General features: G+C 40.2%; 1 protein-coding gene across 6 annotated transcripts in view; it reads right to left on the bottom strand.

Moving 5' to 3' along the window:
• Positions 1-1,693: 1,693 nt before the first annotated feature.
• LOC127441319 (myomegalin-like) overlaps positions 1,694-26,965 on the bottom strand; it is a 133,123-nt gene continuing 107,851 nt past the window's right edge. For 5 of the 6 annotated variants that reach the window (XM_051698579.1, XM_051698575.1, XM_051698574.1 and 2 more), the window contains 9 exons: positions 22,670-22,794; positions 16,917-17,135; positions 13,638-13,739; positions 12,634-12,848; positions 12,414-12,557; positions 6,844-6,982; positions 6,254-6,300; positions 5,090-5,144; positions 1,694-3,702 (listed from right to left, as the gene is read on the bottom strand). In XM_051698579.1, the coding sequence (XP_051554539.1) occupies positions 3,557-3,702; positions 5,090-5,144; positions 6,254-6,300; positions 6,844-6,982; positions 12,414-12,557; positions 12,634-12,848; positions 13,638-13,739; positions 16,917-17,135; positions 22,670-22,794 (1,192 nt within the window). In that variant the 3' untranslated portion in view covers positions 1,694-3,556. The remainder of the gene's footprint in view (positions 3,703-5,089; positions 5,145-6,253; positions 6,301-6,843; positions 6,983-12,413; positions 12,558-12,633; positions 12,849-13,637; positions 13,740-16,916; positions 17,136-22,669; positions 22,795-26,965) is intronic. The other variant, XM_051698577.1, reaches the window with a different exon arrangement.

Raw genomic sequence — 26,965 nt, 5'->3', positions numbered from 1 at the left:
CCACTGGAAGCGACCAGTTGAGAGAAGGCCTGTGCACAACCGGGCCTGGGCCCTTTGGGGCCTTGGCTTAGGATCTTACAATTCCCTAACCCTAACCCTAACCTACACCCCCTATCTCCAGAATCCCTTTCATCAAAGACACCATTGTCACTATTACCGAGCAAAAAAATGGCATCCCAGGGTTGTCAAACACAACAGTAGAAAATGGCGCCCTCAACTGACAACAGTTATGAAAAACATGGCATAAAAATGGCATTAAGCCTCAACATTTTGTTGCAATTACAACACTATGAGAATGTGCAAAATGACTGACAGGCAGTAATCATCAGAGTCCGCGGCCCGCGGACACATATTTGTTTGCTGTTTACAGAGTCTAGAGCTGTCACAGAGACTGGTGAGATATCTCACAACACTTATTTCATTAATAACTTTCAGTTTAGGAAAAAAATGCACAATTTTCCATGAAAAAATCGCTTACTGCACCTTTAAAATTCTAAATGACAAATTATGTCATTAATGACATCATTTGGTTTTCATGTAACTCTTTCAAAGGAAATGTTGAGTGAGCTGATGAGTTTCTTGGTGAGCTGGGAGATACCAGAAGATAACATGCTCCTAGAGGTCGTGACTGCAGAATAACCAGTGGCACACACATGCACCTTGCGCCTCCGCTGCCACTAACAGAATTGTGTCACATTTCATAAAGACATGCCAGTGTACCTTAAATCTGTTAACAATGGATTTGGCCTTATATAAAGAAAAAAAAGAAGGAAAAGAAGCTATGAAATATGTTTACAGTACTTTTATGGTTGACTTGAATACTGTTATAAATGGTTGTTGTGAATGTAAAAAAAAGATACAAGACAAGATTGTTAGATGATGTTTTCATTTGGGTACGTTACAAGACATGTTTGTTTTAAATGTTATAAGGCATGAGCTGAATACATGTTTGAATTTGTAAGACATTCATTTGTTACATGTTATACATGTTTAAATGTATAATGGTTTCAAATGAAAGTATACCAAGTTCAGAGAACTGTCTTCGGATTCAATGTTAGAAGAGTAATTTGTAAGAGAACACGTTGAGATGAATACATGTTTAAACGTGGTGCTGTTTGAAAATAAAAGTATACTAAGCTTAACATGTCTCTTCCAGTATTTGTAATCATTGGACAATGTGCATGAAACAGATAAAGCAGATAAAGCATCAGTGACTTGAACATCAGTGTAAACAATTAAATGTCTATATTAACGTGAGGAACAAATGACACTATTTCGGTTCATCTCTCCACAGACTGGACAGAGGTGAGCTATATGTATTACTACTCCAAAACAATCTGAGTGTCACTGTATTTATATATAATCTAGATAATGGCCTCCTTATCTGTCCAAAATGTTATGTGATGTGATGACATTACTGTATCTAACAGACCGCTTTACATAAGTACTGTTACAGAATATTATTTTGGGAGGAAAAATTTCACAAACTTAATTTTAAAATGTTATGTTTTTTTCTCTCTAAAAAGAGTGTTTCATAAACATTCATTTTTGTTTTGTTTTTTGCTTCAAATTATTAGTTCTAAACTGGATAACCATGCAACACTGTAATGAAAATAAAATGAATGCATTTGCAGCATTTATTCATTTAAATGTGTATCAAGAACAGCCTTCATAATACAACACAACAAACATGTAGTCATCAGCTTCAGACACAGAGTTTGATTGGCTCTTGTGTCGGCAACCTTTTATTATTTCACACAAGCACATCAGTAACTATGGCAACAAATGAGTCTTTAAGCAAATATATTTACATATTATACAGATTTCAGAACCAACAAGACACTCTTTTCTCTATTGTTTTACTGACTTAGCTTTGGTATTTTCTCCAAAACATTTCCTGCATCTTTTCAGACCATTTGTTACTTTTTAAATCATTTGGGATATTTGTTATTTTGGGGGTTCTGAATAAAATGATATGAGATCCAAATATAGTGAAGCGCACACAGGGCCTAAAATTTATATTGCATTTCCTTCTCTCAAGAGAATTCATCACCTTAAAGGCAAAGCAACATTCACGTACAGTGTAGATTACAAGCTCTGTTTCCAGCCTAAGCAAAGAAATCTGAGGCAAGGCAACTCTATAATATTTTAGGCAACTTCTACGTTGATGCAATGAACACACTCAACTGAGCAGCATATGCAACATGTAAACTCATACATAATGTCTCACAACATGATCAATTATTGCACAGCTACCCATAAGTTTGCATACAAAGCAAATCAGAATACTGAACCACACCTAAAAATGAATACAACAGCAAGTAACATTATGTACACCTCTGTACGATGCAAAATGACAGCGCGAATCTAAGAGAGCAGCGAATGAACACCTCTGATTGTGATTGGCTACGTGATTGTGACATCAGCAGCTCTGGTCCCACCAATCCCCTGCCAAAGTTTGTCATCTGTAGAAATGTGGAAAACACGGTCATTGGTTATATTCACACAGGAACAGCCGAACAAAAACCAATGCCAGTTTATTTTATATTCAGTTTTCAACAGCTTTCTATAGTGTGCCCTCTTAACCAATGCATTTATTCACTCACCAGTTAGTTTTTTGTCTTTAAAGTCATCCACCATTTAATGGTTATCTCTGGCATAAACTATTGCCAAGACACCTGGAAGCTCATATGTATTGAATAACAGAATTGTTACTGAGGGTTTATTGAGAGCAGTTTACATACAGGTGTCCACATCAACACCTCTCTCAATGGGAGAGTTAAAGCAAAATGAGGGAAATTAACCGTCTAAACTTTGGCACGTTTTGGTGAACTTCACAAACACAGGTGCTAGTTTGCGTTTAATAAACCTCCCATGCAAATACTAAATACAACATTCCACTTCAGTCAGTAGTACTGGAGAAGGATGACAATAATAATAATAGTGTGAATATTACCCATACTTAGGGCAAAACAACATTCTGTGAAAACTCACATGAAGTTATTGCACATGCTGCTACTATAGTTTTCTCTGCATTTGAAGACGGGCAGCTGCAGTCAGCACTCAGAGGTTACAGTGCTGCTCTCATATAACCAGCTGTGTGGCTGTTTTCACCAAAAATCCCTGACATACTCAAGGGAATTCTGCAGCAGTCTGTTTCCAGTTCATCTCTGTCACAGCAGCAGAGGGAATTATAGACATTGGACTGTAAATATGTCATAAATACTTTTCTGTAAGTCTCTTCTCACAAACACTCAACCAGCAGGCATCTAGACTTTTAACAGTCTCTACTTTAACATGGCATTAACACATTCAATGGCAACCAGGATGCACAATATAGTAATTTCTGAAGGCAAGAACATGTTCTTTGTTTCTAGTGGGAAAGGAAAAAGGAAAGATAAAAAGGGTAAAGGAAAGAGGTAAATAAATGAAAAAGGGAATAAAAGATTAAAAGGGACAAGGAAAGAGGATAAAAGAGTGGGAAAAAGCTTCTGGTTAAAGAGAAGAAATGAAGACAGAGGCGGGTAAGGCAGGTTAGTTAGAGGTGTTGGCTGGTTTAACGGCAGACAGTTGGTTTAAGGCACTCCCTGCCTTGCTTCTTAGTGGACTGAAGACCGACTGTTTCCATGGTGATGTCAGCACACGTAGGGGTCACACGACCCCAATCAGAAGACCCTGCGGATACACCTTTGAGGACTTTACCTGAAAAACAAAGTGAACAATCTTAAACACATCAAAATAACCCATCACCATGGTTGGTTAGAATTATGTATTTGTGTAAGTTTAAGAGAATTCCTGAGGTTAATTCAGATAAGATTGACTGTAGACACACTTCTAAATGCTGTGTCTTTGTTAGTGCACATGCTGTTGTGTTCAATGATTGCGATGGAGGTCAGCAGCATGTGTGAAATGCGCAACACAATTAAAGTCTGAAATTAACACCAAACCAAAGTCTATTTAGATGTTCAAGAACTCTGCATCATCTCTACTAATCATGAATCTATTAATGAACAGAAATGTTTTATTTCTTTGTGTTCATAATTATGTCAAATAGGAAAATATTCATTTCAAGAGGCAAAGCATTGCAAAATCCTCAGGTTTATTGATGTAACATTATTGGTTAGTAATAATATCTATTCTTTACATCCGAATTCTCAAAAATGGTTCTGACTGGATTAATCATGAGTACTACTACTACTAATAATAGCACTAATTTAACATTTACAACCATGCATTACAAAACCACCAGTGTTAAATTAACACTTCTCAGTGTTCATATGTGTCCACGCTACCGGAGTGTAAAACTAGCACTAAAGCAGTGTTGAAACTCCTCTGTGTAGTGATGAATGTTGAATTAGTGATGACACCCGGTTAACGAGCAGAGTCAACTGAAAGAAAGAGGTAGGGACACACCAGCAGACAGCACAACAATTTAAACTATTGGGTTTCATTTTTTCATGTGTTCAAAAGTTGTGATTGCTCTAATTATTGGACAAAAAACCTCAAAAAATGCTTAGATTATTAGATCAACACTTTGATCAACACTTTCAAGCTCCAAAAAGCACATAAAGTCATCATAAAGGTAATCCATATGACTCCAGTGGTTTAATCCATGTCTTCTGAAGTGTGTACAGTGCTCTGCGCATTTGCGTCAAGCACGAGGAAGTTTAATTGAACTTCAAACATGATCGAGCCAAAGAGACTGCAGATGTCAAGGCTTAAAGCAGTTACATTTTGGTCTGTTTCTCTCCCTAAACCGATCGTATGGTTTCAGAAGACATTGATCCAACCACTTGAGTCATATGGATTACCTTTATGGTGCCTTTATGTGCTTTTTGGCGCTTGAAAGTGTTGAGCCCCATTGACTTGCATTGTATATATTCACATCATATCTACATCAAAATATCTTTGTGTTCTGCAAAAGAACGTCAGACGAGTTTGAGATATATAATTAAAATTGTCTTCCTTTTAACACTGCTGGTGTGTGTCACACGTCTCATAATCAAACTGGACTCAGCTAACAGAAATGTGTGTAACAGTGATAATGTCAAAGCAACAGAAATGCACAAATCACAACCCAGACTGTTACCATGGCAAAGGGAGGAAGAGGAGGAGCTAAGAGAGGAAATCCTGAGCTCATTCTTCTGGATACAGAAAACAGCAGAAAGGAAGAAAGGGAGGAACAGAAAGAATAAAGACAGAGAGATGAAGGACAAACACAAACACTGGACATAAACTGACAAAACACTGTTTGGTAAATCTCTCTACAGCAGGATTATGCAACATTCAGAACTGAACAATTGGCTCCCTTTCAATTCATGAATGTGAGTTGAATTGACCACGTCCCACAGGATGTTGAATAAAAAATTACAGGAAGAAGAATATATTGAATTACAATTCTAAGAAATTCAACACAGTCTCACAGCAGAGGAATTCCATTAGTCCAAAATAAAAGAACAGATCACTTCTCAGATGTCCATTTGGAATGTGGCTTTATGTTTTTTTAACCCTATTTTGAAGACTTTGCAGTAAATTAGAGAATTCAGGTAAATTAAGTGCACTTTCACTATGGTCCATAAAAGTTAACATATTAAATATAACGTCATTTATGTAAATTTAATACTCATGTCTATAGGCGGCAATTTAAACATTGATTATTAATATCATCTAATGTTTTAGGAAATTGCCAAATATGTTTATGGGTAATTCATACAGAAAAAAATAAATATATAAAAAAACTACACTTATGGGTCAGTCTGATTTGCTACCAAACATGTGTTACTTGGGTCAAAACTGTCTTTTTGCATGAGAACAGAGCAAATATAGACCTACTTCCATTCCACTTCTCGAGATTCTCCTCGGTAGTCATCACTGTCAAATGAGTGCCGCAAAATATTGTACTATGCATGACTAAAATATTAATCGGACTTTTTCACAACTGGAACTTAAAAATTTACAGAAAGTCACCATCAAAGCTTATGCTTGAAGATCAAAACACATTTAGCAGTAGACATGGTAAAAAAAAAAAAAGAAAAAAAGAAAAGAAATAATTAAAATCTTTTATGGAAGTTTTATTAATTTTCATGACTTTTCCAGGCTTGGAAAAACATTTAAAAAATCCCTGATATTTCCAGGTTTTCCATGACTGTAGGAGTCCATTTGCTACCTCATTTCACATTCAGGAAGTGGATTGTAAAGGCTTTCTCAGTGCAGTTCTGAATGGCTGTTGCTGTACACAGAGCTGAACTCTCACCTCTAGATTTGCTCGAGCTTTTCTCAGCACATCTCGAGTCCTGGACACTGTAAGACAGACGAGTTCATTAAAAATCAAACACACTCTGACACTATCATTAACATATTTAAAGAGATAGTTTACCCTAAATGACAGTTCTGTTGTTATTTCCCCTCATGTCACTACAAACCTGCATGTTGTTATTGCTTATTTTTAAACAGTTCCTTTCATACAACGACATTTCATAGTGAGCATGACTTTCCCACTCCAAAAAGGACAAAAAAATTAAATAAAAGCACCATGATTCTATCATAAAATCTGATGTCACATATATGTATATATGTCTATATATTTATGTACAGTATGTATATGTAATGCATGAGTCATTTGGACTACTTTACTTTTTGGTGTTTTTATCTTCTTTTTGAAGTTTAAAAGCCTCAATCCCTGTTTATTGTAATTGCATGGAAAGAAGCGACTACAATTTTTCAAAATGTATCCTTTTGTGTTCCACAGAGGGCAGGAAGACAAATGGGTTTGAAATAACATGAGGGTGAGTACTTATTTAGTTACTCATTTTTGGGTGAATTATTTCACCCATTTATACTCACGCTGGTTGACGATGAAGGTCTCCATGTTCTCTTTGGTGCGGTTAGAGCTGCGCAGACGTTGGATGGTTCCCTGCAGAACTTCCTCCTGCTCGGTGATACGCAGACGCAGTGACTGTATCTCTTCCCGCATGGACTGCTCCTGCGAGTAAACAACCCCGCCACAATGACAATTTAAGTTTTATTTTATTTTTAGTGATCTATAAATTGTGACTATATATGGGTATTTGACATGTCCTGCACTCCATCTAAAACTATATTAAACTGCATTAAAGATAATTCTTCTATACTTATTATGTATGCAGATTTTTTGAGCTCATACAGAGACTATAAGGAATATTTGTATTTTTAAAAATGTATTTGTCAAACTGCACGACCATTTAAAATAACTAGAAGCAAGAAGGTTATTATAAAACTGAGAATTCTGACTCTAAAATCTGATTGGATGAGCTGCTTCCAAAGCCGTTGTAAAATGCTGATAAATGCACACCTGTGACTGGTGATTTATGGGTTAAATTTGGGTTTATAAAGGTTTATGAAGCTAAATTTAAGACTTTTTTAAAGACCTTTTTATGACCAATTAAAGAAAATTTAAGGAATAAATTGAAGGGAACACAATACGTCAATATGTTCTCTAAATGTAAATGTCTAGGGAGCACATGAAGAGTTATATTTATAGCAACACTTCAAAGTTTAAAAATGAAACTTTCAATGGATCGCCATTACTTAACTCATTTGACAAAAAGTATCTTAAGGCTTGAATACCTCTGCTCCCAACCACCAGAATATGGAAATAAATTTTACCTTCTGATCAGACCCCTTGTATCAGCTATATTCCTCTACAACACTGCTGCATCACTTACTGACAGATGAAGCAGCATATTCCACGAACTGTATTGTATACTGTTAAATGAAAATTTAGCGATCTAATGTAAGCCATGTGGCACAGAAATTAGGCATATTCTTCACTTTAAAATGACTTAATCATAGGGTGACCAGATTTTTAAAGTCAAACCATTTTTATTTAGTACTGCCCTGAAGAAGCTATCTGACATAACAGATACTCACATATATTCTACAAGACAATATCGTAACTGAATTTAAACAAATGATCCTGTTCAGTAGTTTACATTCCATTGGTTCTTTTTTTTTTGTGATTAACATTTTATTGATTCATACATTAAACCAAGAAAAGCAAAACATATATACACAGAATCAATATTTACCCCCCTCCCAATCCCCAACCCCAACCCCAACCTGACCCTCAACAACATCCTTGTGGTCACACATGATTATAGACACACATATAAAAAAATATATATATATATAATAATCACACACATTAACAACTACACCTCTCTCTCCACTGCCACTCCCCGAGAGCCCTCCAAAAATGCCAAATATTTGCCCCATTTCCCCACACACGAGTCCAAATTCCCCAGACTTCTAGATGACCCTTCTTCAAAAGCCGCCACCCTCCCCATCTCTGAGCACCACTCCTGAAATGGGGGCGCTCCAGCCGACTTCCATCCCCTTAAATCTACTTATCTGGCGATCATGACACTGGTTAGGACCCAATTTTTTATGTGCTTATTCTCTATATTGATGACCACCCCATCGCCTAAAATACAAAGTCTGGGGCAAAATGAAATTTGAGTGCCCAATACGTCACACATAAAACTCTGAACCTTCAACCAAAATTCTTGGATCTTAACACACCACCAAAAAACATGGTTTGTGTCTCCATCTTCTAATTGGCATCGCCAGCAGGTGGGTGTGTCTTTAAGACCAAGCCTATACAATCTAGAGGGGGTCCAATAGAATTGATTTAAAATCTTGAATTGCATAAGGCGCACCTACATACAGACTTGACGTTTTTTAGAATCCTAGCCCACACTCCATCCTCCAAAACCAAGTTTAAATCTTTCTCCCATAATCTCTTGATAGAAGTTAAAGCTCCACACCCCAGACTCTGAATTAGCAGGAAGTAATACACTGATGCCTCATGACCTTTTCCAAAAGCAGTAATCACAACTCCCAAAGTGTCTGCCACTTTACGGGAGTGTATGCTACTCCCAAAAATAGTACAGAGCAGGTGGCATAGCTGTAAATACTTAAAAAAAATCGAGATCTGGGATCCCAAAATGTTGAACCAAATTTTCAAAGGATCTCAACACTCCACTCTCATATAGGTCACCGAGTGTAGTAACTTGCTGATGATCAGTTAATCAAGGGCATTTGATTAGCAGCACCTGGCTACTACTTAGCCTCTTAATTCCTATGGAAGCAGTAAAGATGTACTTAGTTTTTCACACATGGATTCTCCATTTTGACTTTATTTTTGTAAAATAAATCATGACACGGTGTAATATGTCATGTGTTGTTGTTCATCTGAGGTTGTATTTACCTAATTTTAAGACCTGCTAAGGACCAGATGATTTTTATTATGTCCTGATACGTAAAACCATAGAATTCAAGGAGGGTGTATTTTCTTTTTCCCATGACTGTAGTACTGAATCTGCTCTGTTGAAGGTCAAAAATGATATCTTACTCTCACTTGACCCTGGCTCATGTGCTGTTCTGGTTTTATTGGATCTCAGTGCTGCTTTTGATACTATTGACCATGGAATTCTCTTGGATCATCTGGAGTGTGTGGTCGGCATACAGGGTCTGGCTCTACAGTGGTTTGCCTCTGACCTGAGAGAAAGGACTTTCATAGTAAACTTATGGAACTTTTAATCTTCATCTGCCCCTTTATCTTGCGGTGTCCCTCACAGGCATCCATATTGGGTCCTTTACTGTTTTCCCTTTATATGCTCCCCCTGGATTCCATTTTTAGGAAATATAATATTTCCTATCATAGCTACGCTGACGATTCTCTTTAATTGTCTTGAGGACATTAAATGTTGGATGACAAACAATTTTCTTCAAATAAATGATAGTAAAACAGACATTTTTATTTTAGGCTCTCCCAGGCCCTCCACTGCCATTGAAGCCCGGTTAGGTAAGCATGTTAAAAATCTTGGTGTTATTTTTGACACATCTTTAATTTTTGATAAACAAATTAGTGCTGTTGTCAAGGGAAGTTTCTTTCATTAAAGGTCTGTTGTAAAATTAAAACAGTTTCTTTCAAGTACAGATCTGGAAACCGTGATCCATGCACTAATTACATCATTGCTGGTTACTGTAATTCTCTGTACATTGGCCTACCTCAAACTGCTTTATTTAATATGCAGATGGTGTAAAATGCTGCGGTTAAATTTTTAACAGCGACGAAAAAAAGGGGTCATATTTCACCTGAACTGGCATTTCTTCACTGGCTTCCTGTTAAATTCAGAATTGATTTGAAAGTTCTCATCTATGTGTTTAAGGCCCTTTATGGTATTGCATCTCAGTACATTAGTGACCTTCTTCATCCACACTCTCCCACCAGAATGCTCAGATCTTGTAATCAGCTTCTTCTGTCTGTCCCCCGTTGCCGATGTAAAAAAAAAAAAAAAAAGGGTGATCAAGCCTATTCTGTTGTTGCCCCCAAACTCTGGAATAGTCTCCCCTTTCACGTGAGGTCTGCTCTTTCTCTAGTTGTTTTAAATCTTCACTAAAATCTTATTTTGACTCTTTTACTATTATTTTGTACTATTTTTATTACATTGTTCAATGAATTGTATTAATTGTTTTTTCTATAAATGTATCTTTTTTTATTTTGGTTTTATTGGACTGTACAGCACTTTGGATCAATGTGCTTTATAAATACATTTTGACTTGACTTAAACTAATGAACTAAAATGTAACAGAAATGCTGTTTATCCTTTTTTTTTTTTTAGATATATGTGGATTTCACTCACCAATACTCACTGTAGTTTGGTCTCTGAATGAAATAAATGTGCTTGTTACATTCTACTAATCAAGACCTTTCCAAAGATATATAACACATGGCTGTGTGATTTTTTAAAATATTTTTTACAGGTTTTTTTTTTTATACGATAGTTGTGATTGCAAATTTGCAATTTTTTAAAAATGGAACACTTCTAATTTATCAGCAAATTTAAAAGCAGTATTTTAGAATTGGTCAGATCAGCTATATTCATTGTAAAGATAAGAGTCTATGCTTTAAAATGACACCTATTTTGTGCAGATCAAGCAAGTGGTTGTTGAGTAATACCGTAATATTATTATTATTATATTTTTTTGTGATCAGCGCTCCCTAGAGGGCCCGTTACCGGGTCGCTCCGGCTTTAAGAGGTTAAAGACTAGAATGAAAGTATCGTCAAATCAACGTGCGACACAGCAAAATTGTTTCTCTTCTCTGCAAATGATACCAAAGACAATAGCGAGAAGGAAAATTATGATATTTAATTTAAGAAGGAAACCATCAGTGAGCCTACCAGCTGAAACCAGGACATAATTAAATTGAATTGCCGGGACACACCTCTTAAAACCGGGACTTTATCAGGTAAACCGAGACGTATGGTCACCCTATTTAAACCCAACGATAAAACAATCCCTCATGCAACATTTAATGCCATGACCTTACGAATGTAATACTTGTTGCTCCGATTTAAGGCCTTTTTAAGGCCTTAATTTGCAGAAGGGCGAAACCCTGAGTTCTTTTATTGTTTGGCAACTGTAAACAGCCTACCATTAGGAGAATGAACTATATTACTTGGTGGAAGAATTGAGTATTCTGATCATTGTTAATTATATTAATAATACTTATTAACAAATATTAATGCATTGAATTGATTGATTAAACATTGGTGTCTTTTATAAAATTATATATATATATAAAATCAAAGTGGCTGTTAAATTGGGCATTTAACAGTGACTGTGACTGGTGGGCAATAAAGTTAAATTCATACCCTGATTATAACCTATAAGTCCATGGACACATTATGCATAAACTACCCTGCCTTACAAAGGCTAAATGCAGTAACTACACATTCAGTCAAAACTGAGTTATGAGTGAAATCGTGTCTGTGTGGGTCTGACTCGATATGTCAGATCCACACAGACACTATATGCTCAGATTCAGAGAAAATATGTACAGATATAAACTCAACCATTTTTTTTTCTTTTTTCCTTTTTTCTCCCAATTTGGAATGCCCAATTCCCAATGTGCTCTAAGTCCTCGTGGTCGTGTAGTAATTTGCCTGTCTGGGTGGCGGAGGACGAATCCCAGTTGCCTCTGCGTCTGAGACAGTCAACCCATGCATCTTATCACGTGGCTTGTTGAGTGTGTTGCCACAGAGACATAGCACGTGTGGAGGTTTCACACCACCCACCGTGGCAACCATGCTCAACTCACCACGCGCCCCACCGAGAGTGAACCACATTATAGCGACCACAAGAAGGTTACCCCATGTGACTCTACCCTCCCTAGCAACCGGGCCAATTTGGTTGCTTAGGAGACCTGACTGGAGTCACTCAGCACGCCCTGGATTCGAACTAGCGAACTAGCCAACTCCAGGGGCAGTAGCCAGTGTATTTTACCACTGAGCTACCCAGGCCCCCTCAACCTGTTTTTTGGCTTTGTAGAGCAGTAGCAATTTATAAAATAAAGATGAAGTTCAAACCCTCTGGATGAGGTGGGCGGGGCCGTCGCTGCTCGGTAGAGCTGCCCGCCAGAACATCTTGAGCAGGGATATGGCCTCCTCCAGAATCTGTCGTAAAGTCTTTGTGTCGGAGAGCAGCGTCTTCACCGTGCTATAATCCAGACCCTGAAACAGAAAGAACATGTTAAACATCCGCTGTAGGTGAAACTGCTGTGATTTGTCAGATGCACCTCAGCATTACCTTCCTAGCATTCCCAGTGCTGACATCCAGTAGGGCACTATTGAGGCAGGACTGCAGCGCAGCCTCCATGTGCTGCAGGAGCCCTCGGCCTTCTAAGACCTGCTGCTGAAGCGCACTGTAGTCGTCCACGTGACCGATCACATGACGGCCATTACGATGAGCGAATGAGCCATCCGGAGCTTCTCCTTCTAGATCTGTATGAGGCTCGAGTGAGTCTGAGATGAGATGAGCTTATTAGCAGATGGACATCAAGTAGTTCATCAAAAAAAAAAGAATCATACTACAACTCCTGATGCAGTATCGCTCATTGCTCACAGTTGATCAATGCTGTGTAAATTATTAACCAGGACTTGTGCAAAAATGCCCCTGTTGTGAATTCATTTCTTTTTATCTGTTAACATTCCATTTTAATATACGGCTCTGTGGAATACTTCATTCTGACTGGTGAATCATTATATTCTGTAGTCATTATACAGATTTATCAAGTGTATAATTGACTGTTGTCTCAGGCAGGTGATTTTCTAAATACTGTAACTACAGAAAAAGAAGCATTTTTCCGCTCAGGCCATCTATCTCATGAACAATTAAAACTCCCCCAGTGTCTCTCCACTGTGCAGTATAATCATGTGCAATATCTTATTCACTCATATTTATAATTAACATGCCTAACCTCTTCTGCATATTACATTCCCTTGTGCATAACTGTATAACTGTATATAGCCTATTTGTACATACTGTATTCTGTCCTATTGTGCGTTTATATAATATATATATATATATTTGTCAAGTAGCCATGTAATAAGTGGGATAACGTACAGTCAGCCACTCATTATCACAAAATAAACCCCTTAAGGAAATTAGATTTACAGAGTTGGGTTTTTTTTTTTCGAATGGTTAGAAAATATCTTCCCTCATAAAGGTAAATTTGCCCCTGCAGTGAGTTTTATGTTATTTCTAAATTATACAATGAAAAGTCATGCGGTGAGCAGTTAGCATGCACACACCGTTAGCATTCAGCGTGTTCTCCTCCAGCTCGGAGTACGGCGAGTAAGGCGGTCCTGCAGAAAACGGACCCACGTCTCTCACGGGAGGAGAGGGTGAGGGGTCTGAAGAACATGGCAACCCAGTGAGAACAAAACACACACACAAACCACGTCCATTCACACACTGCAAACACCTGCACCTGTTTACTTCTGGTATTAGAATTGATAGACACATCTCTGTTTACACATGCTAATAACATGCATCTCAGTGAGCACTTGTGTTCAGATTTCAAGGTGAGAGTCTCTGATTTCATGACAACACACATCAATTACTACAAAAGTGTGTTACTGCATCATATGATAAAGCACAAAAACGTTCACTACACCTTTTCTCCCAAATGCACTTGTACTGTATTTTTATTAATCAAAACTCTATTCACTTCCCCTTCCTTCTTCTGTTCTCAAGGGATTAGTCTACCATCTATTAGTCCCCATATCGCTTTAATTGTGAACTCATTAAATTATGGGTCTGTTCCCCCTGCACTAAAAATGGCAGCAATCACACCAGTCCCTAAAAAGCCTGGATGTGATCCCTCTGATCTGTCAATTTATAGGCATATGTCTAACCTACCTTTTTTGGCAAAGGTTCTGGAGCGTGTTGTTTCAGCCCAGTAACACAATTACCTGTCTCAAAATAATTTATTACAATCAGGCTTCAGAACTGGGCATAGCACTGAGACAGCCTTGGTGAGGGTCATGAATGACCTCCTTATTGCAGCTGATACAGCAGCATGCAGTATTTTGGTCTTGCTAGACCTCAGTGCTGCATTTGACACTATATGTCATTCCATCCTACTGGATAGGCTGCATAGTTGGCTTGGTCTCTCTGGGATGGTGTTGGACTGGTTCAGATCCTATTTAACAGATTGCTTTCAGTTTGTTATTCTGGGTAATAACAAATCAGAGACTGTACCAGTACGTCAGGGCGTTCCCCAGGGGTCAGCGTTGGGCCCCGCTCTGTTCAGCACTTACACTATATTGCCAAAAGTATTCGCTCATCTGCCTTTAGACGCATATGAACTTAAGTGACATCCCATTCTTAATCCATAGGGTTTAATATGACGTCGGCCCACCCTTTGCAGCTATAACAGCTTCAACTCTTCTGGGAAGGATTTCCACAAGGTTTAGGAGTGTGTTTATGGGAATTTTTGACCATTCTTCCAGAAGCGCATTTGTGAGGTCAGACACTGATGTTGGACGAGAAGGCCTGGCTCGCAGTCTTCGCTCTAATTCATCCCAAAGGTGCTCTAACGGGTTGAGGTCAGGACTCTTTGCAGGCCAGTCAAGTTCTTCCACACCAAACTCGCTCATCCATGTCTTTATGGACCTTGCTTTGTGCACTGGTGCGCAGTCATGTTGGAACAGGAAGGGGCCATCCCCAAACTGTTCCCACAAAGTTGGGAGCATGGAATTATCCAAAATCTCTTGGTATGCTGAAGCATTCGGAGTTCCTTTCACTGGAACTAAGGGGCCAAGCCCAGCTCCTGAAAAACAACCCCACACCATAATCACCCCTCCACCAAACTTCACAGTTGGCACAATGCAGTCAGACAAGTACCGTTCTCCTGGCAACCGCCAAACCCAGACTCATCCATCAGATTGCCAGATGGAGAAGCGTGATTCATCACTCCAGAGAACGCGTCTCCACTGCTCTAGAGTCCAGTGGCGGCGTGCTTTACACCACTGCATCCGACGCTTTGCATTGCACTTGGTGATGTATGGCTTGGATGCAGCTGCTCAGCCATGGAAACCCATTCCATGAAGCTCTCTACGCACTGTTCTTGAGCTAATCTGAAGGCCACATGAACTTTGGAGGTCTGTAGCGATTGACTCTGCAGAAAGTTGGCGACCTCTGCGCACTATGCACCTTAGCATCCGCTTACACCGCTCTGTCATTTTACATGGCCTACCACTTCGTGGCTGAGTTGCTGTCATTCCCAATCGCTTCCACTTTGTTATAATACCACTGACAGTTCACTGTGGAATATTTAGCAGTGAGGAAATTTCACGACTGGACTTGTTGCACAGGTGGCATCCTATCACAGTACCACGCTGGAATTCACTGAGCTCCTGAGAGCGGCCCATTCTTTCACAAATGTTTGTAGAAGCAGTCTGCATGCCTAGGTGCTTCATGTTATACACCTGTGGCATGGAAGTGATTGGAACACCTGAATTCAATTATTTGGATGGGTGAGCGAATACTTTTGGCAATATAGTGTATATGCCTCCCTTCGGGCAGATTATTGGGAAATATGGCCTTGGGTATCATTGCTATGCTGATGATAATCAAATTTATGTTAGCACTAGCCCTGATATCACCTGCACTTTAACTGTTATGACTGAGTGTTTGCAAGAAATAAGAACTTGGATGCAGCATAACTTTCTGAAACTGAATTGCTCCAAAACTGAGCTTATGCTCATTGGTACACCGGCTGCTACTTGTAAAGTTGACCATCATAAATTGATGGTTGGTAACAGCCTGGTGCTACCCACTTTTCAAGAGCGGAACCTTGGCATTATCTTTGAAGCTCAGCTGACATTTGATGCACATACTTAGAAACATTGCACGACTTAGGCCCTTCCTATCTCTGGCTGATGCAGAAAGGCTTTTCCATGCCTTTATTACCTCTGGGCTGGATTACTGTAATGCCCTCTTTTCAGGTCTACCAGCAAAATCCATAAATAGGCTTCAGTATATTCAGAACTCTGCTGCTCATGTTCTTACTTACACTTCTCTACGTCAACACATTACCCCTGTGCTCTTGCAGTTGCATTGGCTTCCCATCAATGCACGTATTGATTTTAAAACTTTCATTTTAATGTATAAAGCAGTTCATGGGATAGCACCAGTGTATCTTTGCAACCTTGTTGCACTTTATACTCCCTCTCGTCCTCTCCGTTCTGCTAACTCACTTGCTCTTCTGCAGCCCTCCTGCAAACTTAAATCAATGGGGAAAAGAGCTTTCTCCTTCAGAGCCCCTAAGCTATGGAATGCTCTTCCTTTTTCCATTAGAAATGCCCCAACCCTGGATTGTTTTAAGAAGTTGCTTAAGACTTATTTAAGGAAACTTTTATTAACTCAATTGTTTTGTTGTTGTTTTGTTGTTATGTTTATATTTTAATCTTGTAGTGCTTTGAGTGTAAAAAAAGTGCATTATAAATAAAATGTATTATTATAATTAATCACAGTGTGTACAGTACACAAGCAACAGCATCAAACTGAGAATCAGTGCATGTTACCGTGGAGCAGCTGGCGGCGGCAAAGCGCATCACGCAGCGGGCTGGCAGGTATGAGGGGAGACGGCCGCTGCCCGCCGGACAACTCGAGCTGTTTCTGCAGCTGAAGACGGAGGGCGCCGTTCTCCTGCACACTGCGCTCCAGCTGAGCCTTTAGAGCACGAACCTCCAGCAAAAGTGCCCCCAACTCCACTGACGGGTACTGCACCTCACACACGTATCCTAAACAAACAGAAAGGGAGACAGAAAGAGCACCTTTGTAAAAACCTTTCACCAAATGGAAATAATACAAAATTGCTTTATTAAAATCATTTTGAACAGTTGCCTATGTGCATATTCAAACTTGACACAATAAGACACGTTGAGTCAGTGGTTCTTGTGTGTCACATGAACAGTCTTGGTTTGAACAAGTTTGAATGTTCGCAGTCGCAAATGACATTTGAGAACTGCTGCAAAGGGGAATATTTTTTTCAAATAAAATAAAATGCCTTTATTGTCACTCAAACATATACACAAGTGCAACAGTGGGTGAAAGTCTTGGGTGAGGTTCCAAGCAACATAGCAGTATGACAATTACAATAAACATCTGATTTACACATAACACAGTTTACACATCTGTTACACAACACAATATACAATATACACCTAATAATATACAATATAGAGTATACACAAAATAAGAAGACTGTATACAATAAAAATACAGTGTATTGCTAAACATCTCCTTTTGCATAGTGTAAGAAGAAAGTTTAAAGAAAGTTACATGTTGCCAATTTTTTTTTTTTTATGTTTACCGGTTTGTGATTTTTTTTTTCTTTTTTTACCTTGTCGGATTAAGAGAGTGTCCTGATGTTCAAGATCAAAAGTTAAAGGATTAAAGTTGAAGAAATCCAAAATAAAGTTCAAGAATTGGTTATAACTGAAATATTTATCTGTGGCTATTATCAGAAATAGCCTATTTCATAACCAAATATTGAACTGCTTTTAATATTATCAATGCACCTAAATACCGTGAAACCGTAATACCATGGTAATTTGTGTGACGGTTATCATACCATGAAAATGTCATACCGTTACACCCCTAGTCAAGATATGGTGAAATTCCTGGATGGGCTCTTTCCAAATCTGCTTGACATAACAAGCCATAAGCTGGAAATCAAGCGAGCTCACAGGGTTCCGGCTCGGTGATCCACTGAGGGAGACAGGCCACGATCAATTCTGGCCATATTTCTGAGATCATCCGATAAAGATCTTGTGTTACGTGAGGCGAGGAGTAAAGGAAGGCTTTCTTGGAAGAACCACAGCATTTTCTTGTACCCAGACTTTGCAAATTCGACAAGAGAGAAACATGATCGATTCAAAGAATGTAAGAAACTCTTGCATCAACGGAAGGTCGCTTTTGCACTGAAATTCCTGGCCAAATTGAGAATAGATGCTAAGGTTGGCCATAAAACATTCACATGCCCACAGCAGTAAGTTATTTTGTGATACTCACGTTGCTGCCAAATGGGCCAACTCACTGAACATTCGTTTGACTGTCCGAGGAAACTGAGTGCCTTTTTTCTTTTTGTGCTGGTTCCGCTAGCGGCTGGAATTTGTTTTGTGGAGTAACACACCTTCGGGACAGTTTTGTGGATGAATCTACACGTTCTTTGTTTATTCCTGCTATTGGCTGGAGTTTGTTTTATAGATTATCTTTTGTTCTGTAATTCTGTTTTACAAAATGTGTACAGAAACACCGGACTTGGGCAATCCAATGGCAAAGTTGTCGCGGGGGCTCTCGTAGGCGTACATGGACTGTTTGAGTTTAGAGGGATGGATGCCAGTTGGCGCTGTCATGTGCAGGGTAAATGCGCACATTTTTCTGTTTGTTTGGTTATGGGAGAAGTTCGGGGTTTGATTGTTGCACTAATGTTGGAATGTGGTCTTTATAATTTTGTTTTTGACACAATATATATTTTCTCATATGTCAAAATGTCAAATGTTAATATGAGTGGATTGTCTCTCTCCACGTGGAATGTGAATGGGTTGGGGCATCCCATAAAAAGAAGGAAGGCTATTTTTCTTCTTAAGCATAAGAAATATGATATAGTGTTTCTTCAAGAAACAAATCTTTCCCCGCAGGAATCTGAAAAATTTGGGAAGATATGGGGTGGACATGTTTTCTTTAGTGCTGGCTCAAGTAAGAGCAGGGAAGTCATTACACTGATAAGTAAGCATCTTCAATTCAAATGTCTCAAACAGATTAAAGATAAATTAGGAAGAGTCATTATTGTTTTAGCAGAAATTCAGGGGCAAAGTCTTATTTTGGCTAATATTTATGCACCTAACCTTGATGATCAGGGCTTTTTTATAGATCTTGAAGTGATGTTGCAAGCCGCTGGCACCCCTCATGATATAATTTTAGGAGGAGACTTGAATCTTTTGATGGACTCCATCCTTGATCAGTGAAGCAAAAGTGTGCAAGCTCCCTAGAGCAACACTAATGCTTCACACGATGTGTAAAAATCTTGGTTTTACAGATATTTGGAGACTTCCCTCATTTCATCTGTTGTTGATTGCTCAATTGTTTAGAGGTGTTGCCACATATGGAGAAGAGGAAGTCATATAGTTGGCGCTTTAATGTATCCCTTTTGCAAAATCCTGAATTCCAACAAATGTTAAAGGCTGAAATCAATGTTTATATGGAGACCAACTAGTCCTCAGTATCCTCTGTGGTCATGGCTTGGGAGGCACTTAAGGCGGTTCTTAGGGGCCGGATCTTAGAGTATGCCTCATTCACCAAAAAATCCAAAGCACGTGAATTTGTGGAGTTGGAAGGGAATATTAAAAGCGCCGAGGCAGAGCTGAAGTGCCAAATGTCGTCTGATGGCCTCAGAGAATTGACCCGATTGAAATAGAGATATAATACTATTTTGTCATGGAAGGTGGAGTTTTGGCTATTCAGGGCAAGACAGACATACTTTGAGTCGGGGGACAAAGCAGGGAAGCTTTTGGCTAGATATATAAAGCAGAGAGAGTCTTTTTCCATTGATATTAATAATGCTTATAAAGAATTCTATCTTGATCTCTATAGTTCCATGTCTTCGTCTACTAATGAAGATATTAGAAACTTTGTGGAACCATTAGAACTCCCTAAACTGACAAATGAGCAAAAAAATTCTCTTGACTCTGAGACAACCTTGGAGGAGCTTGGTGAGGTAATTAAGGCCTTGCCTACAGGCAAGGCTCTGGGGCCAGATGACTTTGCCGCTGAATTTTTTAGATCTTATGCTACAGAACTGGCTCCACTTTTGACTGAAGTTTATACGGAACCATTAAAGAATGGAAATCTTCTGCCAACCATGACACAAGCCCGAATCAGTCTGATTCTTAAAAAGGACAAAGATCCAAATGAGTGTAAGAGTTACCATCCAATTTCCCTGATCCAGCTAGACGTTAAAATATTGTCAAAAATTTTGGCTAACCGATTAAGTAAGGTTATGACATCTCTTATACATATAGATCAGGTGGGGTTTATTTGGGACTGCAGCTCTTCTGATAACATTAGGCGTTTAATCAATATCATGTGTTCAGTGGCGAATGATCAGACTCCAGTCGCTGCCATCTAACTTGACACCGAAAAGGCGTTTGATATGGTAGAATGGGATTATCCTTTTATGATTTTGGAAATATATGGGCTCTGGAATACTTTATTGGATGGAGGGCATTCGGCAGGTTTGCCCTCTTACCCCATTATTGTTCTGTCTTGCCCTGGAACCATTAGCAGCCGCAATAAGAAAGGAAGATAATTTTCCAGGGGTGGTGGCGGGAATGGTGCATAAGCTTTTGCTTTATGCAGATGATATTTTATTATTCGTCTCTGACCCCACTAGATCTACGCCTTGCCTCCACAGAATTATTCATTCATTTTCTAAGTTCTCAGGATACAGAGTCAATTGGTCTAAATCTGAAGCTTTGGCTCTGACAGCGTACTGCCCAGTAACAGCTTTTAAGCCGGGCTCCTTCCAGTGGCCTAAACAGGGCATTAAGTATTTGGACATTTTATTCCCAGCAAATTTGTGTGATTTAGTTAAATTTGACCCTTTAATAAAAAGGTTTTTGAGTGATGTGGGCAGGTGGGCTTCATTACATTTATCTATGATTAGGAAGGTTAATGTTATTAAAATGAATTGTATTCCAAAATTCAACTACCTGCTACAGTCTCTCCCTATAGATGTCCCCCTCTCTTATTCCAAGCAATTTGATAGCTTAGTGAAGTCCTTCATTTGGAATGGTAAGCGTCTCAGATTACATTTCAGTAAATTGCATAAGCCGACTGACAAAGGTGGGCTAAGCCTACCCAAGATTTTGTTTTATTATTATGCATTCAGACTCAGACATTTGTCTCATTGGCCACTTCCACCTGAGAGAGCCCCTCCCTTGTTTTGTATTGAACAGGAAGTTCTTTCCCCTATTTCGCCATTGCAAACTAATCAGAGAAGTTAAGTTACACCCCGTTATCTCGCATTTGCACTCGGTATGGACAAAAGTGTCCAGAGTGTTTAATTCGGACATTTATTTAAATGTTGCCTCAAGCATATGGCTGAACCCAAAATTATGTATTAATAAGTCTCCTTTCTGCTGGTCAGAGTGGATTGTGAGTGAGGTTAATACACTCAGTGGCCTATATGAGAGTGGATTGTTGAGATCCTTTGAAAATTTGGTTCAACATTTTGGGATTCCCATATCTCAGTTCCTTAGGTATTTACAGCTGCACCACCTGCTGTGTACTATTTTTGGGAGTAGCATACACCCCCCTAAAGTGGCAGATACTCTGGGAGTGGTGATTACTGCTTTTGGAGAAGGTCATGAGGCATCAGTGTATTCCTCCCTGCTAATTCAGAGTCTGGGGGATGGAGCTTTAACTTCTATCAAGAGATTATGGGAGAAAGATTTAAACTTGGTTTTGGAGGATGGAGTGTGGGCTAGGATTCTAAAACACATCAAGTCTGTATGTAGGTGCGCCTTATGCAATTCAAGATTTTAAATCAATTCTATTGGACCCCCTCTAGATTGTATAGGCTTGGTCTTAAAGACACACCCACCTGCTGGTGATGCCAATCAGAAAATGGAGACACAACCCATGTTTTTTGGTGGTGTGTTAAGATCCAAGAATTTTGGTTGAAGGTTCAGAGTTTTATGTGTGACATATTGGGCACTCAAATTCCATTTTGCCCCAGACTCTGTATTTTAGGCGATGGGGTGGTCATCAATATAGGGGATAAACACATACAAAATTGGGTCCTAACCAGTGTTATGATCGGCAGGCAGATTGTTCTAAGGGCATGGAAGTTGGCTGGAGTGCCCTCGTTTCGGAAGTGGTGCACAGAGATGGGGAGGGTGGCGACATTCGAGGAGATGTCATATAGAGGGCCAGGGAACTTGGATTAATTTGATGGGAAGTGGGACAGTTATTTTCCGTTCTTGGGGGGCTCTCGGGGAGGGGCAGTGGAGAGAGAAGTATAGTTTTACATTTGTGTGATTATTATATTTTTTATTTATTTATTTATTTTGTGTGTGTCTATAATCATGTGTGACCACAGGGATGTTTGTTGAGGGTCAGTGTGGGGTTGGGGATTGGGAGAGGGAGGGGTAATAGTGGGGGTTAAATGTTGATTCTGTGAATATATCTTTTGCTTTTCTTTGTTAATTTTATGAATCAATAAAAACTGTTAATCAGAAATATTTACAGTTGTCATGTTGCAGAGTTTTACCTGCTGGGGCGCTCTTTCTTCCTCCACACACTCCATCGTACAGTTGTAGTTCACACTGTAGTGAGTGCAGTAGTTGTCGACTCTCTGATAACTGCTGCTGTAGTAAACTCACCTCATGCTGCAGTCTGACAAAACAAAAACCACCAGTTACATCATACTCAGTTTCATTTATATATTATGTCTATTGCTAAACAACAGTTCAAATCCCAACCAATTAAAAATTAAGTACTTGGGTCCAAATCACCCTTCAGTACGTATTTTCATAGACTATTTGTTTGAAGCTTCTATTTTTTGGAAAATCGTATTTATTTTACCATCTATTTTAGCGCACGAGTAGGCCTTTAAAGATGATGCATAAATTTATATTTAAATATATTTCTGTTTTTCTTTTTTTATAAAATGTTTTTATTGATTCAAAGCAAAAACACATCAGAGAAAAACACAACACACACACACCGAATCAACATTTAACTTTTAACCCCCACTAATATCCCTCCCCAAACACCAACCCCACCCTAACCCCCAACAAACACCCCCGTGGTCACATAAAATAATACACACACAAACAAACATACAAAAATAAATAAATAAATAAATATATATATATATATATATATATATATATATATATATATATATATATATATATACATATATATATATAAATATATATAATATATATATATATATATATATATATATATATATATATATATATATATAAAATAAACATACATAATTAAACTAAACTTCTCTCTCCCTATCCCTTCCCCTAGAGTCCCCCAAAACCGCCAAATACCTACCCAATTTCTGATAAACAAGTCCCCAAACCCCAGCCTTCTACCTGCCACCTCCTCAAAAGCTGCCACCCTCCCCATCTCCGCACACCACTCCGGAAATGATGGCGCTCCGTCCGACTTCCAACCCCTTAAAATAATCTGTCTGCCAATCATAATACTAGTCAGAACCCAATTTTTTATATATTTGTCCCCCAAATTTATGACCGCCCCATCACCCAAAATACAAAGTCTGGGGCAAAGTAAAATTTGAGTGCCTAAAACATCACACAAATAACTCTGAACCTTCAACCAAAAATCTTGGATCATAACACACCACCAAAAGACATGGGTTGTGTCTCCAACTTCTGATTGGCATCGCCAGCAGGTGGGTGTGTCTTTAAGACCAAGCCTATATAATCTAGAGGGGGGTCCAATAAAATCTATGTGAAATCTTAAATTGCATAAGGCTCACCCTTGCATCTCTAGATGTAGTCTTGACATTTTTTAGAATCCTAGCCCACACTCCTTTCTCCAATACCAAGTTCAAATCTTTCTCCCATAATCACTTGATAGAAGTTAAAGCTCCATCCCCCAAACTCTGAATTAGCAGGGAGTAATACGCTGATGCCTCATGACCTTATCAAAAAACAGTAATCACCTCTCCCAAAGTATCTGCCGCTTTAGGGGGGTGTGTGCTACTCCCAAAAACAATACAGAGCAGGTGGCGCAGCTGTAAATACCTATAAAACTGAGATCTGGGAATCCCAAATTGATGACCCAAATTCTCAAAAGATCTCAACAATCCACTCTCATACAGGTCACCGAGTGTAGTAACCCCCCTCACAATCCACTCTGACCAACAGAAAGGGGACTTATTAATATGTAATTTAGGGTTCAGCCATATGCTTGAGGCAACATTTAAATAAATGTCCGAATTAAACACTCTGGACACTTTTGTCCAAACCACGTGCAAATGCGAGATAATGGGGTGTAACTTAACTTCTCCAGTTAGTTTGATAGAAAGGCTTTGCAATGGCGAAATAGGGGCAAGGAATTCCTGTTCAATATGAAACCAGTGAGGGGCTCTCTCAGGTGGAAGTGACCAATGAGACAAATGTCTGAGACTGAATGCATAATAATAAAACAAAATCTTGGGTAGGCCTAGCCCATCTTTGTCAATCAGCCTATGTAACTTGTTGAAATGTAATCTGAGACGCTTACCATTCCAAATAATGGACTTCGTTAAGCTTTCAAATTGCTTAAAATAAGAGGAAGTGACTGTAGCAGGTAGTTGAATATTGGAATACAATTAATTTTAATAATATTAACCTTCCCAATCATAAATAAATGTAATGAAGCCCACCTACTCACATCACTCGAAAACCTTTTTATTAAAGGGTCGAAATTACCTCTAACTAAATCATACAAATTAGCTGGGAATAAAATGCTTAAATACTTAATGCCTTGTTTGGGTCACTGGAAGGTGCCCGGCTGAAAATCCATTCCCTATCTGTCACTCACTCAACGTTGTGTCGATGTAGTGACACTAGGGGTCACTCTTGAGAGCCCGAAACACCTCTGGTCTTTGAAAAAAAGCCAATGAAAATTGGCGAGTGGTATTTGCATACCACTCCCCCTAACATACGGGTATAAAAGGAGCTGGTATGCAACCACTCATTCAGATTTTCTCTTCGGAGCCGAATGGTCGATGCTCACTGAGCTCAATTCCCAAGGCTGTTCATTCACCTCTGCTGGATCTGACAGCACATTTCAGCGGCTTCTCCCTCCTCTGCACTGGTGCACTGCAGAGAACGCCCCTGGGTGCTTCGGCAGAAATAAAAGAGTATATTCTAAAAAAAGAGTATATTTCTCTAAAAGAGCGGCACACAAAGAACGTCTTTTTAAAGACGCGTTTTTTTAAAGATGCCTTTCCGTTTGTGTGTTATTCCTGGTTGCGCTCGTTATTTCTCAAATTCTGACGGTCACAATCGCTGCCTTTCGTGTCTGGGCGCTGCCCACACGGAGACAGCATTTGTGGTTGGGTCATGTACTCATTGCGAGAACATGTCCATGGCAACGATGTGGTCGCGGCTTGCCTTTGTAAGAAAGCAAGCCACCCCAGCGGCTCCCCTCCCCGGTCCTTCTACCCACGGGTATGAGGCCAGTGCGGCTAGCACTGGGGGCGATTTGGGGACCCCAATGGGACCACCTCCGTGGGGTATCCCCCCATGGACCTCCATTCCCCAGCACGCTCGTCTGCCCCGATTGGGCTTCCGGATGAGTCCGCCGGCTCGTCTCACAGCGAGTTTGACCTCTTATTCGGATCCCGCGAAGCTGATGAGCTCTTGAGCACAGCATCGGAGAGTGGGCTCGTCCAGTCAGACGCGGAAGCCTCAGCTGGGCTTCCCCCCTCGGGTGTGGTCGCCCAGTCACAGGCGGACGCGGAGATGATGGACATGCTTTCCCAGGCAGCCACGAGCGTCGGGCTAGAGTGGAAACCTCCACTCTCCCCTGAAACCTCGCAGCTCGATGATTGGTTCCTGGGCTCGCAGTGCCACTCACAGCCACGCCCTGCCCCGCCCCAGTTCCTTTCTTCCCGGAAGTGCATGAGGAGCTGACAAGGTCGTGGGAGGCACCTTTTACTACCCGGTCCTGATCTTTCAGCTCCCCTGCCCTCACTACCCTCGATGGTGGGGCAGCCAAGGGCTATTTGGTGATCCCCCCGGTGGATAAGGCGCTCGCAGTGCACCTATGCCCACAGAGTGCCGCCACCTGGCGCGGGCACCCAAAGCTCTGTAGGTTTACGTCATCCCTGGCGGCCAATGCCTATGGTGCCGCTGGGCAAGCCACCTCCGCCCTGTACGCCATGGCTCTCCTGCAAATCCACCAAGCCAAGGCGCTAAAGGAACTGCACAAGGGTTGTTCCGCCCTGGGATTAATGCAGGAGCTGCGCCCTCCGGGTGACGAAGGTCACAGCAGTCTCTCGGGCAGGCGATGTCCACTTTGGTGGTTCAGCCTGGTCGAGATGGGAGAGGCCAACAAGGCACGGTTCCTTGGCGCCCCCATTTCCCAGGTTGGCCTGTTTGGCGACACCATCGAGGACTTTGCCTAGCAGTTCTCAGCAGTGAAGCAGCAGACGGAGGCTATCCAGCATATCCTGCCCTGGCACGGCTCAAGATCCCGCACCCCGTCTGCTCGTCGCCAAGGTCGTCCCCCTGCGGTGACTGCACCAGCTCTGCCGCAGCCTGCCTCCGTGGTCCAGCCATGGTGTGGAGCCCACTGCAGGAAGCAGACACCACCCGTCTCATGGCCACCAAGAACCCACGAAAGGCTTCAAAGCACCCCTGAGACGGGTGACCCAGGGACTATGAAACCCGCTGCTCTGGAGCTGGTAAGCAGACCATTCCATCCCCCAGTGAAGGGCCGGGAGGAGAATCTTTTGTTACCTTTTCATTTAATTTCGCTGCATGCCCAAGTGGCTGTGGTACCCAAGAGTTCAGCAAAGAGCGGTTTCCTT

The sequence above is a fragment of the Myxocyprinus asiaticus genome, chromosome 5, assembly GCF_019703515.2.
Source record: "Myxocyprinus asiaticus isolate MX2 ecotype Aquarium Trade chromosome 5, UBuf_Myxa_2, whole genome shotgun sequence".
NCBI classification, from domain to species: Eukaryota; Metazoa; Chordata; class Actinopteri; order Cypriniformes; family Catostomidae; genus Myxocyprinus; species Myxocyprinus asiaticus.
Note: the sequence above shows the minus strand (reverse complement) of the source record. Positions and strands in the feature narration are given on the sequence as shown.